At 40.3% G+C, this 18,680-nt stretch overlaps 2 protein-coding genes across 3 annotated transcripts; one reads left to right on the plus strand and one right to left on the minus strand.

The window, feature by feature from the left end:
• Nucleotides 1–617: 617 nt before the first annotated feature.
• LOC106128418 (neural cell adhesion molecule 2) lies at nt 618–9,238 on the plus strand. The gene is made up of 15 exons (XM_013326802.1): nt 618–877; nt 1,696–1,813; nt 2,476–2,669; nt 3,646–3,783; nt 4,454–4,657; nt 4,874–5,055; nt 5,265–5,415; nt 5,776–5,912; nt 6,060–6,219; nt 6,647–6,871; nt 7,152–7,330; nt 7,410–7,599; nt 7,679–7,861; nt 8,240–8,586; nt 8,662–9,238. Exons 1-15 carry the CDS (start codon nt 802–804, stop codon nt 9,022–9,024), a joined length of 2,847 nt encoding a protein of 948 aa, XP_013182256.1. The 5' UTR covers nt 618–801; the 3' UTR covers nt 9,025–9,238.
• Nucleotides 9,239–9,326: 88 nt separating this feature from the next.
• Nup154 (nuclear pore complex protein Nup154) lies at nt 9,327–18,534 on the minus strand. Of its 2 annotated transcripts, none has more exons than XM_013326800.1 (25): nt 18,350–18,534; nt 18,095–18,232; nt 17,493–17,649; nt 17,120–17,353; nt 16,864–17,045; nt 16,498–16,769; nt 16,060–16,191; nt 15,846–15,973; nt 15,383–15,580; nt 15,111–15,253; nt 14,797–14,980; nt 14,288–14,649; nt 14,069–14,207; nt 13,868–13,982; nt 13,457–13,613; nt 13,294–13,380; nt 13,020–13,207; nt 12,462–12,618; nt 12,240–12,333; nt 11,863–12,043; nt 11,286–11,523; nt 10,811–11,045; nt 10,571–10,691; nt 10,175–10,355; nt 9,327–9,820 (listed from the first exon to the last, which is right to left on the minus strand). In XM_013326800.1, exons 2-25 carry the CDS (start codon nt 18,230–18,232, stop codon nt 9,749–9,751), a joined length of 4,095 nt encoding a protein of 1,364 aa, XP_013182254.1. In that variant the 5' UTR covers nt 18,350–18,534; the 3' UTR covers nt 9,327–9,748. The 2 variants fall into 2 exon arrangements, with proteins under 2 accessions (XP_013182254.1, XP_013182255.1); XM_013326801.1 differs by having other exon boundaries at nt 18,327–18,534.
• Between the last annotated feature and the right edge of the window lie 146 nt (nt 18,535–18,680).

Below are 18,680 nucleotides of genomic sequence, written 5' to 3' on the forward strand. Positions count from 1 at the left end.
TCTTTAGTTGTATACAATAATTGAAATTTGGGTCAAAGGAAACCGCCACTGTATAAAATCGAATGCAAATGGATAAAAAAATGGATCGTTTCCCAGTTTTCACAAAGTAAATTCAACTGAAGTGACCCAATTGTTTCGACCTCACCAATTAAAAAATATAAGGTAAACTGTAAGGGCGGCAATTTGTTGTAGTAACAATGCCGGACGAGATCTTTGCACACTTTTTACGACTATCTGTACCAGTATGCGTTATTTGAAACATTTGTTAATAAACTTTTATACAATTCACAACACAAAGATTGTTGTTGACATTCACCTATTTATCTCGCGATGGATACATATTTTGTGTCTTCGTAGTCAAGTATAATAATTGGCAAGTAGGTCTGAGTTTATTCGCCTGTTCTGTGTGCAGGTTATCTTAAATCAAGACCCATGTTATCATAGGTTTCGACAGGACAGTCTCTCAGATTTTAGTTTGGGCATGAGGGTAACCGCTAATCTGTAAGCGGCGAGCGGGCATTGTTTGAGCGGCGGCGGGCGGGCGTGACGTCACGGCGGAGACCGGGCGCTCCGGAAGCGGCCGGGAACAGCGGCGGTGGAGTCCCGCGCTCCCTGGCCCAACGCCGACGTCGTCCATTGCCAACGAGCGCGCCAATTGAATCGCGTGTCCGCTGCGTCCGCTGCGACTGCTAAGATCGCTCAGTGTGCGTTCGCGCCGAAATGATATATTTTGGACCCTCTTATGTGTGTCATAAAAGTATTTCATTATATAATAAATGGTAACGTGAGATCTTTTGCAAGATGCGTCGAATAGACTTGCTTCTGGTGGCGGTTGTGTTACTTAAAAGTTTAAATGCGCAAGAGGAAATTATTACAGGTAAGTGATATTCCGTATTGACAAGCAGATAACCCAAGATGAAGAATTACGCGCTACTTAACAATTGTTTTGCGATTTTTAAAAAAATATTTGTAAGCAGATTAATATTTTTGAAATTATTCGCGCCTTAACTTCTAAAACTTTGAGGATTAAAAAGTTTTTCATATAATACTTTCAAGCTGCTTACATTAGTATTTTACCGATAAATTACTATTTTATAAAAAAGATTTGGTGATAATACTGTACAAATTATGTATTTTGTGTGTTTACAGTGCAACGACTGTAAACACAAACACAAACACAAATATTTTGCTGTGTCCCATAATATTTTTAAAGTGCATTCTCTACCTGATGATTAATGACAAGGATATGAGTGTGTAGATTTATGACATCCAGTCGTATGCAATCATGTACTCTGTAATCTACGAGCCTTTGAGTGAGAATATTTTTATTTCTAATCAATTAGATGAATACTTTTTACTTACATGAAATACTAAAAATTTTATACTGTAAATTAAGTTTTTGCTTTTAATCTTTTTAATAGAACTTAGCCCTTTAGGCACAAAAGACACATTTCTTTGTGATCAGTTTCCCAATTCCCAAATTAAATTTAACGTTTCTAAAGTCTAGTCAAGATTATTTTGTGACTCACTAATATTTTGCTATCGCAGACCTTAGAAAATCTTATAAGTGATAAAAGGAGCAAAGGACAATGGGACCCTTAGTGTTAAGAGATGGCTGACGCCCATGGACATTGGCACTAGAAGAACCAGATGCTTTGCTAGCCTTATTGTAGGTGACTATGTGATTTTTGCTAGTGGAAGCTGTGGTGGGGCAGAGCACGGAGCTGCCGTGCAACGTGACAGCAGAAAACGAAGGAGATATACTCAGGATCATCGCCTGGTACAGAGATGGCTCGCCCACAGCATTCTATAGGTGATCAATTATAATTTTGGTACCTTGATACTTGAACTGGTCTTAATGACGGTTTCTGTTCTGACCATTGAAAACTAAAATGCGGGACTTTGTGTGTTCGATAACTAAATTCATCAATAGAGATTTTTAGTTTTGTTAGAGTTGTTTAGTAATCAATAAATGTTCTTGTGAAAATAAACTATGAGAAATCTACACGACTCAGTGTAACAGAAGATAATCTGTTTTTAGTTACCACAATACGAGGGATAATGTATACTTAGCAAGCAGGTAATCAGCGGCGCAGTTCATATGTAGGTAGTTGGCTTCGTCACGCAAATCACTTGCCGCAGCTCGTGTCATCCGTAATACGATACAAGTGAACACTCACAGCTAAAGTATACACTTGATACTGCTCGCATGCAACACGGAGTGCGATTGCATATAGACGGCGTTTTATGTAGCGACTGTATATCTTACAGATGTAGGCAGGAAAAATTAATGGCTTGCATCAAACGATTCACGCCAATATTCGATTTGAGGTTTCGAATCTATGACCTAAATATTAATACTGTTATTCGTATTTTTATGAGAGACAAGAGTCGCACGTATAGTTCCTAATTGAAGAAAGTGTCTTATAACATGTTACAATTATTAATATATTTTAACTCGGGCGTGGCCAGCAGTCGCGACCTGCGTGGCGACAATAGCGACGTGCTGTCCCCTGGCGGTCGCTACAAACTTATCACCTCGGAAGACGAGACCGAAGAGCGGCTGCAGATCCTCGCTGTGCGACCGTCTGACGCCGGACAGTACTACTGCTTCGCCGACTTCGAGTCGAGTCGCGCACACAAAACTTATATCACATTGGAAGTTATAGGTAAGTCATACATGAGACAACGTACGTTGTGTTTTATATGCCATCGGCAAGTATCTCGACGCCTAAATATTGAATACATAAGTACTTAACTAAGGCCAAAAACTACGCCAATGAACAAACAAATAGGCAACATTAATTTAACTGTAGCATTTACTTAATTTGTAGTTAAAAATAAATTGTTAAAAAAGTTAATTGTATATAAGTGCGGCGCGCTTATTCATCGCGAACTAAAATAGCGGTCCCGTAGCCGCTACGGCATTAATTGGTCCGCGAGCATAATGAGGAAGCTGACAGCGCCGGAACAATTCACCCCATTTACAGGCAATTACGCCACGTAAACATTGCATCATGTTAAGGTACCGCCACACAGACATTATTACAGGTGTTGTGGACATTTAAAAAAACTATACACAAAAATCTGCACTGATTAGGAAAATGTATAATATAACGGTAAATTAACCTTTTACTTACAACTTACATAGCTAAACCACAAGTGTTCATTTTATCCAACCCGAGAAACAAGTCTTCATCATCAGTTCACTATACGTCCTCGCTCCGGGGCTTGGAGCCTACCCCAAGTTATGAGACCCTAGGCCATAGTCTATTATGTTGACCCAGTTGAATTTTGGCTTTGTATAACATAATTGAAATGTTGAGGTAGAAGAGAAGAAAGATTGGCGTCTTTGTCTTTTACCCCAATCTAACGATATAATTAATCAGTAATCCACTTTTGAATGTAATATCTATCAAGATTAAACAATATTTATTGCTTTAAGAGTATTTAATGAAATATGATATGTCCAATGAAGCCTGTGGCTGAAACAATATATGTACGTCAGGGTCTGATTGTTTGTCTGGATTGACTATTGTAAATAATAATAAATACACACGTCTACAAAACTTGGTTGTTATTTAGCATCACATGAAACATTTAAAGTAAGCTATTGTTGTTACATTTCTTTAAAACTTTATCTAGAGCCGCCTCAGCGTTTGTGGGTGATTCACGAAAACGGGACGCGCGTGACGACGGCCAGCGCGGGCGCCAACACCAGCAGGAACCTCGGGCCATACTACGTCGGTGACACCGTGCATCTATTCTGTGTCGTCTTTGGAGGTATTTAAAATTGTTTTTTTTTTAGTATTAAAAGCGCTGTATCTTGACCAAATTTAGCGATTTTAACGAGTGTGGTGGTTACATATGATGATAAACAGTACAAATTTATGAAATAATAATTAAAACAATAGACGTAAGGTAAAACTGTTGTGTTAATGTTTGTGCCAATGTTTTTGAATATTATAATACCTACTTCCATACATGAGAAATAATACTAAGACATTTAATCCATTCAAAGACATTACAACATTTATAACACGATTAAAAACTCAAAAAAAATTAAAATACGTAATCCAAACCCTTCACAAAAAGGAAGTAGATATATTTTTGAGTGAAAGACCGGCACAAACTGGCTAATCGCTGTGACAATGACCTGGCAGAAGATGGGCGGCGTCCGGCGCGGCCAGCTGACATGACGTGACGCGTCAGCTTCGTGAATGTGTTGACAATAAATTACATTATCACCTCCCTCATTCAAATCACGTTGTTAACTAACTTATATGTACGTACCTACCCACCCATTCACATACGATTGCTTCTACACCAATACTTAAGAAGAAACTTGAGTATACCGAAGTACAGTGAACAGTTTGCATGAAATAACTTAAGACTTTGTTTTCACATTATCTTGGCTAATTTAGGTATCGATCTATTGCTTGTATTGTGTAAGGCAAGCCGCAGTCGTCGCTGTCGTGGTGGGCGGGTCCTCGGCTGCTGAAGAACACCACGACGCCGCTGTCGGAGCAGCGCGTGCGCGGCGACCTGCTGTACGGGCCCCTGCGACGCGAGGACCACGGCCGCCTGCTCACCTGCCTCGCCAACAACAACGACAGGACTCCGCCACTCTCCATTGACATCACTATTGATATGTATCGTGAGTACTCATTTCCTATTTTAGTTATTGTTTACAGAATGTAGCTTGTATAAACTATATGTTTGGGTAAATTGACTGTGCAAACTTGTATCCTGTGCTGAAAAAAGAGAGATTTACTGCAACCAACAAAAGAAGTGTTAATTTAAGCTAGGGTATCATCTTAAAGGATGGTTGTGTCAAGCACCTCCAGTACAATAAAATGCTTATGTACCGCAGTACCGCCGGAGCTGGTGATGATGCGGGTGAGCGGGGAGGAGGGCGAGGCGCTGTCGAGCGGGCGCGTGCGTGCGGGCCGGCCGCTGCGCGCGCAGTGCCGCGTGTTGGGCGCGCGTCCGCCGCCGCCCGTGCTCTGGTGCCTCAACGCCACACAGATACATAACCTCGACCAGAACATCACCGTGAGTGTGGCTTTACTTTATCCGATGATATAAAGTCAAATTTCATATGATTGTCCAGTTATGTAAAATAAGCAGTAAACTTGCAGGTTTTGAATAACTCCATCTTTACTTTACACTTACCTTCTGTTCTATTCGGGTTTTAAAATGGACAATAAAGAGGAAATTATGAAGTGTATCAAATACTAAGAAGTTGTATTATATATGTTTAGCGAGAGCCGGCGCAGCGGCTGGTGGTGAGCGAGGTGCAGCTGTCAGTGAGCGCGCAGCACGACGAGGCGCTGCTGACGTGCTGCGCGCCGGCCAGCTCGCGCACCGCTCCCCGCCTCGTCTGCGCTCAGCCACTGCCGCTCACTGTGCTCTGTTAGTGTCTCCATACTTACTACCCATAGTACAACAGACTAAGTGATGGCGTAATACGGCAACGCATCTGCGGTTCCTCTGGTATTGATGTCCATGGGCGTCGTTGAACACCTCGGTGTTCCCGCTGCTCGTTTGCCCCCTTCTGTTATAAAAAAATACTTGAGCCTTTAACTCAGTACAGCTTAACTACTTCTAATCCAGAAGTTCATGCCAGCAAGATCTTATATATTACTTCATACGTTCACGTCTGGGTACGAGAAGTACAGTCACAAATGAACAAATACACAAAACGCTCGTATAGGATAGCTACATTAAGGGCTTATTACTTTTGAAACTGAAATATCGTAACTTTAATTACAGATCCTCCGCAATTACAAATAGTTGTGGAGGGAGAAGTGGAGAACAACACTCTGACTGCTGTGAAGGGCACCAATTTGACCATCAACTGCAGCTACGAGGCAAACCCGTCCGTGTACCAAGTCACCTGGTTCCATGGGGTAATCTAACACATTGTAGAAAATAATTTTACGACATAAAATTCAAATTTATTTAAAAAACGCTTCATTAATACTTACATTTATATTTAACTTTAATCTTGATCATACTTTTAAACCAACAATAACACCCTTTAGTGATTCTTACAGGATGATCTGGTGAACCAGAAGTACGATCACGAGGAGTCATCGATCAAGCCGACGTTAGAACTGAGGGAGATATCAGAGTCTGATGCGGGGGAGTACGTGTGCGCCGCCACCAACAACGAGGGCTCTGCGTACAGTGACCCCATTCTCATTGATGTCACTTGTAAGAATATTTTACACGTTCAATGCCACTATTCTTTTCACTTACTAAAGTAAACTCGCATTCGCACGCACCGAAGGCGTTTGTTCACATTCATGTTGCATTTTTAACCTAATCCACGGTGATAATAAACTGTATATTATAGAAAACTACTTCTCGCGGAATTAAAAATATAACTTATTTAGTAGTTTATTAGTTCTTCCAGACAGCCTAGGCTGTTCTCTAACTGTGCCAAATTTCAGTCAGATCCATGCAGCCGTTCTGGAGATACCTTCAGACAAACATCCAAATATGTAAATTCTAAACATTCGTAGTTATAATATATTAGTACGATTAAACATTACGATACTTGTTGGCAAAACAAACTTGGGTACAGATTATACACTATAGTCCACGTTTTTTTTTATTTAATAGATTTTGTATACTTTAGACCCAGCGTATTGCGAAGATGAAACGATAGCAGAGTACGGCGTGGCAGAAGATGACAGTATAAACATAACATGCAGTGTGAGATCAAACCCAGCGCCGAGCTCGTACCGCTGGGCATTCATCAGCGAGACGATGGACGCCAACAAACGTCGCAACAATCAGACATACAACGTCGAGACTGAAGAGTCCACGCTCACGTACAGAAGACCTAATGACACCTCCTATAGTAAGCATAACTTTGTTTCAGAGGAAGTTTCAAAGTAGCGCCATTGATGGAGAAATTGTGAAGCAGAAGGTTTGGGCATTTTATGCGGAGATGATGATCACATAGCCAAAAAGTAAATGAGATTGAATGTAAATGGCTACAAAGGTAGAGATAGACTAATTAAATATGACGGCTGGTAAAGATGGAGGAGTAGTGTATACCGTCCCAACCCCCCGTAGAGACAAGAGCAGGTTGTGGGTACAAATATGTTATACCTACATAATTGTTTTAATTGTTTCAGCATTGATACGTTGCTGGGGTCTGAACAATGTGGTGGGTAGCGGCTTACCGCAGACCAAGTGCTCCTTCCTGGTCACGGACGAGACCGCGCCGCGCCCGCCCTCCGCCTGCAGAGCCGTCAAATATGAGAACGAAATCACTGTCACTTGTGACAAGGGACATGATGGTGGCTTGCAACAGGTTAGTTGGCTGTTAAACTACACCACAGTTTACTGGATAGATATAACTAGTAAATTATATTACTACTAAATTCTTTCAGAAATTCAAATTCAACGTATTTTCTTCGGACTCCGAGGAACAAACTCTGTCGATTATAAATCAAGAGCCTAAGTTCATAATTCAAGAGCCGAAAGAAGAGACGTATAAGTTTGTCGTGGTAGCGTTCAACGCTAAAGGAGAGAGCAGTACAGTCGAGATAGACAAAGAGAGCATTATTGATGAAACTGAAGGTAAATTGTGTATTTTTAAATACAGTGTGCATGAGGATTTAAGTCTTATTTATAATGCTTCCATAAACAATAAAAATAGGTGAGATGGGTCCAGTGAGCGCGGTGAGCAACATAACCGCGCTGGCGCTGGCACTATGCGGCGGTGTGCTGCTGCTGGCGCTGGCGGCGTGCGGCCTCGTGCTGTGTGCGCACGAGCGCGGCGCCCGGCACGACCTCCCGCGCGCGCACTCAGACCCCCCACTCTGCGCCTATAGCACTGAGGGTATTCATTTACTATCCCTTTTTATTAACCTACCTCATCGTGTATACAAATGGGAAACATTTCACATTGCATATTTCATACATATATTTATGAATACTGAAGACTAAAATGGCATTTTCTTCGTTATCAAAGAAAAGGGTGTGACACATATAGATGTGTTGCTGAAAATTTTATTAGTCACGTATTTCACATTAGACGTGCTCGTTTGCCTGTTCAGTAATAACCGTGTATTTCTGAGTCCAAAACCTCTATATGACACATATCGCCATCCCTGTCATTATCTTTGACAAAACAGAGATAACAATATGTTTCAAACGTTGATTTTGGTTTCAGAAAGCCATGATAAATCAGACATGTATAATGTTTTTGTATTTTCAGATACAAACTGTGAGACGTATCACGACAGCGAGGAGGGCGAGGGCAGCGAGTGCAACGTGCGGCGCACGGACTCGTTCCGGCGCGCCATCTCGCGCTATCCCAGCAAGAACTACGACGTGCGGCGCACCGGCTCCTTCCACTCGGCGCGATACGTGCACGAGCTGGGCGAGGCGGGGGGCCGAGCGGGCGGCGGCGCGGGCGGGGGCGGGGGTGACGGGCTGCGCCACAGCGCCAGCTGCAGGATGCACTCCATGCAGAACGTCAGCAGGAAGCGAGACATGGATGCCCTCTGCGATCATCTAGTCATGCATCTACCCCCAGAAACTAATTATAACGTCGCTAAACCGGTAAGCTTACTCAATTCCTTTATACGAGAACCGAAAATAGATTTCGTCATTGAATTAAAATATCTGTTATTGCAGATGAACACATTTTACACGATGCCGAGAAAAATGCGACACAAACTAGCAAAGGAGCTGAGCGACGAAACATCTGAAATAACGCAAACCTCCGACGGATTTTCTCTACCACCGCCGCCGGACGAGTTCGGAACGTATCGAGCCGCCACCAAAATCAAAGACATGCCCATCAAGTCCACGCCAACGTACACGACTATCGTTAGGAAGAGTCCCTCGGGCAAGGAGATAGGGAAGCATCAAACCATATCTCCTAACACTATAGGCCTGCCGACTGTCAGCGGTACTCAAAATAGTCTTTATACGTATCCCGATTACGACAGCCAAGGTAACCCCATTAATACAAACCCTTTTGACGATTCTTCGTAACCATTGCTGATCGATGACACGCGAGAGAGACGATGAGGGATGCATCAATTTAGACAATGGACACACTATGAAAAGGAAATTAGTTTCACTACAAAAAATAAAGGCACACAACAAATAATTATAGTGCATCCCTTAGTAAGTATTAGATCAAGTATACACTTAAAAGAAATCTTAGTATTTTAATAATTTACCAAAGTTTATCTAGTCCTTTAGGACTCTGTTTTAAATGAACCAAACCGGTACGATCTCACAGGCTGCATTTTATTGTTGCACATATTTAGGATAAAATAAATACAGAGATATTGTACTTCAAAAATTTTATTTACAAAAATAGAAACGATTCAGTAATGCCTCTTCAGACTTGTACGACTTTAATTCGTCGCGTTTCCATTTTTATATGCACATGATTTATGGCAATTTTATTTAATTTTTTTTTCAAACATTATTTTTGATGATTCGATGTCCTGACAAAATTCATATTGTTAATTCACTGCCATACCATATTATCTGTAATCCAATAATTCTCGCCAATGTATATATTTGTAAGAAACTTTAATATTCTGAATAAAGTTCATTCATGCAGTTATTTTATAAATTAAATGTCAACTTTCACTATTGTTTCATTTCAATACAAAAATAAAGGATCTTCAAAAAAATCTTATTATAAAAATGGTAGAATTCTGATTGACAAATTACAAAGTGCTATAATTATTTAGGAAATATGCTATTCCATTCGATCCAAGTACGCCTGCGCCACTGTCAGCTTGTCGATGAGATGCTTCGTGTTCGGCCGGGACTGGAACGAAAACAGACATAAATATTATTTTCGCGTCAAAACATTGTTGTTTTTCCTAAGATTTAGACCTGCCGGACACGGCTGTCTTCTATAATGTGTTGGACCAATCTTGGCAATCCATTCGGTAAAATACGTTGTTACGAGTGTTAGGAAGAAAATCCGATACTGCCGGTGTACTGGCGCAACACTAGCCTTACTAAAATATCGACGGCTATGTCCCCTCACTAATCATTCTGACACTTGACTTTGTAACGAAAGCGCGCCATTCTTGCCAAAGGATTTTAGCTAACAATGTCTAAAACGAGTATTGGACTAGTACTAGACTGTTGTATTCATACGGTTTATGATACAGACCTGCAGCGCGGAGAGCGCAGCCTCATGCAGGTCCTTGCAGCGGGCGAGGGCGCGGCGGCGCGGCGCTGCGGGCAGACCGGACACGTCCGCGCGCGCCGCCGCCAGCAGCGCAGCCGCCGCGCCGCACACGTGCGACTCGTCCCCGCAACCCAGCCATACACGCTCGTTCACACTCACCAATCTGTAACAACAAATCTCTCATTTATGTCGAAAACAAGCGGTCTTAAAAGTAGCCTATGAGGCATGCACACATTAGCTCCTTCTAGTAAGAGTATTTCATAGTAAACCAAAATCCGTCCGGCCCTTTACGCAACAGGTTACAAACATACTAGCTAAAAATATAATTTTTCCATCAATCCCCAAAAAAGGGGATTCAAAGATAGTAAAATAACTCACTTAATATAAATATCGAGCACTTGCTCGAGAGATACGCCTATATTCAGAACAGCCTTGAACACCATACTCTTGTCTGCTTGCATTTTGCAACTCATTATTTCTAATTGGCGGACAATAAAATCTGAAAAAAAAAACAATTAGTATATAAAATCAGGTAAAACATTTATTTATTGATCCAAAAAACGAAAAAAAAGCTAAATAAAAATAAATAAATAGTATAAAATGAAAAATAAAACTCACATAGCGGGAAGCAGTGTCCAGTATTGACATACTCTCTGCCCAAAGTTGTGAACTTGCTAAGTACGGAGGCGAGGCGCTCGTCGGGCGTGGGGAGGTTGCGGGCCACAGCCTCCGCCTCCGCCAGGATGTTGCTCCAGATGTTCTCCACCAGCAGCGCGTCGTTGTGTCCCGAACATTGCACTATCGCCAACTTGCACTCCCATAGGTTGTAGCGGTCCGCATACTCTTCGTACAACTGGAAAATACTTTTACTATCTAGAATTGCCTTTTATACAAATAAAAAAAAGTATTACGCTGCCTCGTACGCAATTTCACATAATGTGAAAAGGCCATGTCCTGCGTTAACTAATAAAACATGCTTGGGGTATGATGTCAATAAAATATGAAGTCAATAAAATATGGCGTAAATGACTCGTTGCTTTTTCATATAATTGATATTTCTATTAACACGTATTTGATAGTCGTGGCGGTGTACCTGTGTGACCTCTAGCAGTTCATCGTCCAGCCGTCGCATGAGAAGTGGCGAGATCGCGGGTCCCTTGGCGGCGACGGCGCTGCGCACTGCGGCCTGCACGCGCGCCACCTCGCCCGCCTCCTCCAGCCGGCGCAGCAGCTCCCCGCCGCCGCCCGCGCCGCCCGCACCGCCCGCCCCGCGCACGCACACCACGCCCGCAGACAGCCACGACATGCGCTGGGATAACGTCGCACCCGAACTAAACACAATATACAAGTTTTTTATTATTTAAAATATATATATATATATATATATACTAGGCGAGATTATAATACATTTTTATGCTGTTAGGGGAATAATACGCCCAACGTTGCGATCAAAATTAACCATAGACTTACATTCATGGAATAAAAGTATGGTAATGCAGATGCATTATGCAATTGTGAAGTGGCACATTAAATGAAAAAACAAAAGGAGACTTTAAAATTATACATAACCATCCGGTTTATAAGTAAGGGTTTGTGCCAAAGGCGAAAAAAAAAATCGACGTATTGTGCAATCATTGAATGTCATTAAAAGCAGATTTATTATAACTCACCCAGGTCTAGTAGCGAGTCCCTCCAGCACTTCAGCAGCTGCCAGGTGTTCTCCGGCGCGCTCTAGAACCTTCCACAGCAAGTCTAACAGCTGCAGCGCGGCGCGGGGCGAGGCGGCGCGAGCCGCACGCTGCAGGTACGTGCGCAGCGACGCCGGGGGAGACGCGCCCAGCGATATCAACTCTGGAATTGACAAATTAATTAACTACCGTACTGAGCCATTAATTGGTTTCCCTTACTGTAGATTAAGTAAGATAAACAAATACTAAAGAATTTATTTATTTATTTAATTATTTTGTATAAATTTTGTAAAAAAATTGAATTTATTTATTTTGTATAAAAGGTAAATTATAGTACATTGTACAAGTCAAGTACATACCTGAACCTAAGTTCTTAGAAACCAGCCATTCGTATACTGCTACATGGAGCAGTTCGTCGTCACGTGACAAGCATTCCCAAACTAGTTTTCTTCCCTGGAAAAAAATATCGTAACTAAAATAGGGACATCATACGGAACACTGTGTAGAACAGAATTTTAGGTGTAGCGGGGCGTAAGGAGAAGGGGATAGGAAATATATTTGAAACGGCCCATCCCTCTGACCTGATAATTAGCATCAGCCGGCGAGAGTGTGAGCGTGGCGTCGGCAGCGGAGGTGTTGAGTCTTGTGGGCGACAGCGAGAGGTCGGTGCCGGCCGCCTCCGCGCTGCGCTCGTACAGCCGCTCCAGCGCGCCGCACACCTCGCGGTATATCTCCATCCTGACACAAATACATTGCATACCAAAACACCTACATGATATCATTTCATCCCTTTTATTATTATCTCCTTTTAATTCCGATCAAAAGTCACAATTAAATTAAACATTCATACAAAATGAACGCTAGTCGCGACTAATCGCTTAGTGAAAAATGCAGTTAGTCACAACTTCTTACTAATATTATAAATGCGAATTTTTAGATAGATGGATGGATGTTTGTTTTAAGGTATCCGGAACAGCTGAACGGATCTCACTGAAATTTGGCATAGATGTAAAACGTAGTCTGGAAGAACACATAGGCTACTAATTATGTTTTTTTTATTCCACACGGACGGCGTCGCGAGCGACGGCTAGTATCTCATACATCATCTCATATATCATATCTTCTACAGATATAGATACCTTCTATAGTAAGCTAGGTGTCCCTCTCTATCCTGCGAGGGTTGGTCACTCTTGTAGTAGTGCACCGCCTTGTCCTGAGGGTCCATCTTAGTAGCGCACGCCACGCATAACTCCACCACGCCAGAGTAAAACCCGACCGATAGAAGCTTTGAGCAAATTAACGGCAGGTTCACGTTTGGTGCCACATCCTTTAAAAAATATAAAAGTAAATCAATCAGTCCTAAATAATCCGAAAAATTATACTAGAAATAGGACAAAAAAAAGCTTTATTTACCTTACACAATTTTAAGGCATGTTGCAGCATTTCTTCCCTTTCTGCTGGATTCTTTTGTTGCTTAGCAAATATTAATAATTCATTAGCCTGAAAAAAAAAACGAAAGTTTTACTTACTGTTTCTTTGGTGGCAAGTTTCGATTTTGAAATGGAACAGATTATACCTTCGAGCAAGTGGCATCTTCTTGTCTATAGAGGGTAGGGCAGAATTGACGTAACTTTTGCGAAATTCCATCCACCGAGGCGTTGTCGCGTAGATAACCGGCCACAAGGGATCCTAACAACAAGCACGCTACTTCCTGTCCACCTACTAAAAGCTCCCTAAAACATATGCATATTTTATATTTAGCTATTTTTGTATTTAAGTTTACAATCTTACTAATATTATAAATGCGAATATTTAGATGGATGGATGTTTGTTTGAAGGTATCTCCAGAACGGTCCAAAGAATCATGATGAAATTTGGCATGGATATAGAACATAGCCTGGAAAAACACATAGGGTACTTAGTATTTTTTTAATGCCGCGCAGAACGAGTCGCGGGCGTCAGCTAGTAAAATATATATCATAGAAACCTGAAGCTTGCGGCCTGCAGCGCGCTCTGCTGGTCAGGAGGAAGGCTGGCGGCAATCACGTGGAATTGATGTTCGCACAACACTTTCCATAGACTTAACATTTCAATCGCCATCGCTAGAACATTAGCATAACATTTTATGATTTTATGTTTACTATTATACAATATTATTTGCACTAGATTGATGTGTATAAGATGTTACTTATGAATAGTTTGAGTGCGTGTAGGGAGGCGTGCTCGTCAGTGTGCGGCGGGCCGAGCGGCCGCTGCAGGAACACCGCCACGCGCTGCAGCTTGCGCACAATGTATGCGCAGTCCTCGCCCGTCACACGGCTGCTCATCTGACATACACAAATATAGCCATTATATTATAATATAATTAGTTTTTGAAATAAGATTAAAAAATGTATTGTTTACTTACAAATTCTTTCTTATCAGGCGTGAGTGAAATGGAAACGCATTTTAGATTCCATATTGGGGACAATATTCTGCCGACATAAATGTATAATCCATTATGTTTTGCGCTGTACTCCATTTGTATTGGGAAGTTGGGGTCTCTCTGATGCTGGGTGACGTTGCCCATGAAAGATGACTGATTGAATCCTGGACTCATTGTGTTCTGTTGGAACGGAGATTGGGGCATCATGGACTGACCGGGTACACCCATGGATTGGTTCATTTGACCCTGCTGGTAGGACTGGTTCAATTGACCCGGCCTTATCTGTTCTTGACCTCGCATCGTCATCGGTGTAGACATTTGCCGAGGTGAGAATTTCGGTGAACCTGGCAATCAAAAACGTGGAAACATAAACCAAATTATATTGCAAAAGTCATATAATAGAGAAAAAAAAATTATAAACAACATGAGGAAATAAAAGTCCTGCTTAGTGACCATAAGGATACAAGTCTTTATAATGACGGCTTGTATACCTAAAGTGGATGGCATCTGCGAGGGATGCTGGTAGAGGGGTGCGTGCGCAGGCGCAGGTGTGAGCTGGCTGCCGTAGAGGAAAAAGGCACGCATGGCCCACTCGCTGACGGACACGTCGCCACTAGTAGACTCCTCGCACGCCAGGTACAACGCGCACGCACACGCCTGCTCTATACTGTGCAACTGACGAAGAATAGTTCCTTAGTAAATACACAACACACTGTTATAAAAAAGTCTACACTCAAAAATTAACACGTTCAAAAGTAATTTACTAGATATTAGATATTAGTAACAGCAGCCTTTTGTAACATACTTGGAAGAAGTCTTTGACGGGCTGCGCCTCTGGTCCGCGGCAGTCGCGCAGCAGCGTGCGCAACAAGTCAGGCGCCGCGCCTGCGGCCAGCACCGCAGCGCCCGCGCCTGTCACCACCGCCCAGCGCGACCACGACCATACCTCTGCAAACACACATTCTTATACTCTATCAAATTATTCATATTAAAATTAGTCGAAAATTGCAAAATCACAAATATAAATTTGAGTAAAATTTTCACGAATCTTTGTAGTAGACTATGATCATTACTTACCTCTTTTAGACAGCAAAGCAGGTGAAAGACGTGTTGCTTGCTGTGGAGGCAATGCAGTGAGTGCCCAAGCTGGCCCATCCAGTGCCAGCACTGTGTGGGCTTCACTGAAGCTCATACCACTGGGCAGCACACGAGACAAGCACCATAATGTCTCCGCCTCGCCACCACCTCCAGCAGAGCATACCATTACCAGGGAACCTGCAAAGTTACCATTTGTACTAAATTGTGTATTAAAATTGACATATACTTTGCCAGAAGGTTTTTTTACATATTGAAGTAAACTTTCTGGGAAGGTTGGTGACTCTTAATATGATAGATATAAAGCCCACTTTTAAATTGAGATACAATATATCTGTATGTTTAAATATAAAATTAGTCACAAGTAACAAACTTTGTATAATTTGGTGAGTTTGAAAATACCCTTTGAGAAAGTTTATGCCTTAAACTAAACTTTTAAACTTACCATTTTCATAAACAGCACTATGCACTTGCTTAGGTCTTAAAACTGAGGAGTTAGGTGTAAATCCTGGAGGTAATCTAACATGCAGCAATGTGAGGTACTGAGGTCTTTGAGGTCCACTTTGATTGGCGCTAAAAAAAAGTTATTGTGTAACAAAATACATAATTATTATATATTGAAATATATAATCTCCGTAAACTATGAGATAATTACTTACTCGCCACTTCCAGTACTGAAGTACAATCTGGCACCGGTTTGCGTCACAGCAACCAGATTCAAATGATCAGATTCTGATTCTTCCACAGCTGATATTGAAATAACTGGCTTAAAGTTAGATGCTTCTAATGTTCTGTAATATCATCATTACTATTATTTATTGTTAACTTTACATAACAAAAGCTTTATTTAATATTTAAAAATCACAAGAATAAAATGTATTTTAGAGAACATGATTATCACAATGATAAATCAATAAAATAATACTAGCTGTTGCCCGCGACACTCTCTGTACAGGATTAAAAAATAGATAGTAGGCGGTTCTCAACCCTGAATATACATAAAAAATTTCATAAAAATCCATGAAGAGAAGTATGGTAATTAATATTGCGAAACTAGAATTCTGTATATATGGTAAAATAATTTAAAAAAAACTTACTTTACAATATCCACAGCACAAGAGACAATTTTTCCCTGTGTTAATTTCACAACCCTGCTTATACTCTCTCCATCGCTACCTAAATCAAACACCTCTATACACCCCTTTTCACTTAGAGTGTACAATATATGTCTTGAATTGTCTACTTCAATTTTAACTATTGGATCCTCATCATATAAAGCAGCATTTAGGAACGAAGGTACCAGAAATGATAGAGCACTTGTGGAATGATTAATTTTCTTGCAATGTTTACCGAACCAACCTAGCTGTGCCTAAAAATTTAACAAAGTATAATAGTGCATATATTTCCCATAACAGAGTCACATTAGTGGAAAATGTTATTTAAAGTTAGAAAAGTTTGATTACCTGATATGTTATTTCATACAAGCATCCATCTTTACCACCCATGAAGATGCGTCCTTCTGCGGTTGACTTAACACACATCATTGATATACCATCGGTTGGCAAAACAAATACTGGTTCTGGCACTAAATGTATTTCTTCAAATTCACCACTTCCATCATTTTTACTTGCAGAAAATGTTACACCTGCCAGTATTAAATTTACAATTTACATAATTCCTCCTTAATATCATTTAAATTAAATGAAAGAAAATAGTTACCTAAAACTACTATTTCTACTGTTGTTGTTAATACAAGTAAATATTTAACAAAATTTTGGAATACACCAGCCTTGGGTTTGACTAGGCCAACACTGACTATTGTCTCTCCTAGGCCATCAAAATAAGCCACATCACTGCCATGCTCAAAAGCCCAGACATAAATGTTGCTATCTATTGCTAACCATACTCGGCTTATTTCTGGAAACACTCCCATCAAACAATGGCATTGCATATCTGATTTTGTTATAAGAATAATTAAAGTAAGAATTAAGATTTTTATAGTAAAAAATACATTAACATATAGTTAATTTAATATATGACATTAGGTATCATTTTATAATAAAACAGTTTAAACTGTAAAAAAAAAGGATACGGGCAAAGTGTTCCATTATCTCAGGTGGCAAAGGAACTTTGTTTAATATTTTGAGCTGTGATAAATTTGGATGGTTGAGTATAGCTGCAAGGTTTCTGTAGTCGCCGGCATTTAAACCACTGCATGTTGGACTTCTTTGTGCTGCTATGCCAGTTATCTAAAATACAAATACAGAATTACATGGGATATTTCAAGAGTAGGATTATTGCTTTTACTTAGAGTATAACATTAAGACTCAAGCGTAATTAGTCAAAATTAAGAAAAATCTCTTATAATTTGAATTTACCTGATCCTTATTATGTTATAAATATTTACTTTTATAAATTTATATGAGATATATTAACACCTAATGGTGATTGATAGTGGTATATATATTTTTCGATTCTTGTTTAAAAAAAACTGAATGAAATAGCGAGCTTTATTAAATTTATAATTCTACAAAATAAATACATAATATTGCCGTCTGAAAGGCATAAGATGTTGAGTAATGGTTCATGGATTCATATTATGTTTATGTAGATGCTATAGATAACTTATAAATATATTACAAAGCGGTTATGTTTAAGAACAGAGTTGAAAAAAAGAAAACATAAAAAGCCAACCTCTAAAAAAGAAGGGCGGGAATTATCCACTATAATGTACCGGTCCAGGGTGCACCCCGCCAACTCCAAACACTCCAGTTGCATATTGCCACCGTTTGATTGCCTAGATCCCTCAACGTTGTTGATTATGCTGGGCATCTAAAAACATTATTTCAATGGTAAAAACTTTTTACCTATCTAAAAGATAAAACTATACAAGAGGTTATATTCTTGCTGTCAAGATGACTTTTACATTATTCTTGCCCGGATTGCTACCTTTAATTTTTCGTCACTTGCGTAAATACTTTTTTAAAAAGATCATACTCATACTTAAGAGCCACAAAGTGGTAAGTTTATGCTCTAAGAATAGTTTTAAACAGTAAAGGGAAAAACTTAAAACAAGTCAAGTTAAGATTAAAATTTTAAAATTAAAACGGTCTACAAACAACATTATCGCAAAACTTAACCATAGACAGACCATAGAATATAAGGAATTTACCGCCAAAGATTGTACTGTGAAGCAAAGACAAAATAAGTTTAATTTTATTTTGACCATTAGTTATTTCTGATTATTATTTATTTTATATACCTTTGTTTTATATACTCT

Source organism: Papilio xuthus, unplaced genomic scaffold (assembly GCF_000836235.2).
Source record: "Papilio xuthus unplaced genomic scaffold, Pxut_1.1 DF828780.1, whole genome shotgun sequence".
In the NCBI taxonomy this organism is placed as follows: domain Eukaryota; kingdom Metazoa; phylum Arthropoda; class Insecta; order Lepidoptera; family Papilionidae; genus Papilio; species Papilio xuthus.

Coding starts and splice junctions, on each gene's coding strand:
- LOC106128418 (XM_013326802.1), top strand. CDS start 802: ATGCGTCGAATAGACTTGCTTCTGGTGGCGGTTGTGTTACTTAAAAGT. Junction 5,913..6,059: donor AAGTCACCTGGTTCCATGGG/GTAATCTAACAC, acceptor TGATTCTTACAG/GATGATCTGGTGAACCAGAA. Junction 7,331..7,409: donor ATGATGGTGGCTTGCAACAG/GTTAGTTGGCTG, acceptor AAATTCTTTCAG/AAATTCAAATTCAACGTATT.
- Nup154 (XM_013326800.1), bottom strand. CDS start 18,232: ATGCCCAGCATAATCAACAACGTTGAGGGATCTAGGCAATCAAACGGT. Junction 15,254..15,382: donor TGCTTTGCTGTCTAAAAGAG/GTAAGTAATGAT, acceptor GTGTGTTTGCAG/AGGTATGGTCGTGGTCGCGC. Junction 9,821..10,174: donor CTGCGCTCTCCGCGCTGCAG/GTCTGTATCATA, acceptor TTTTCGTTCCAG/TCCCGGCCGAACACGAAGCA.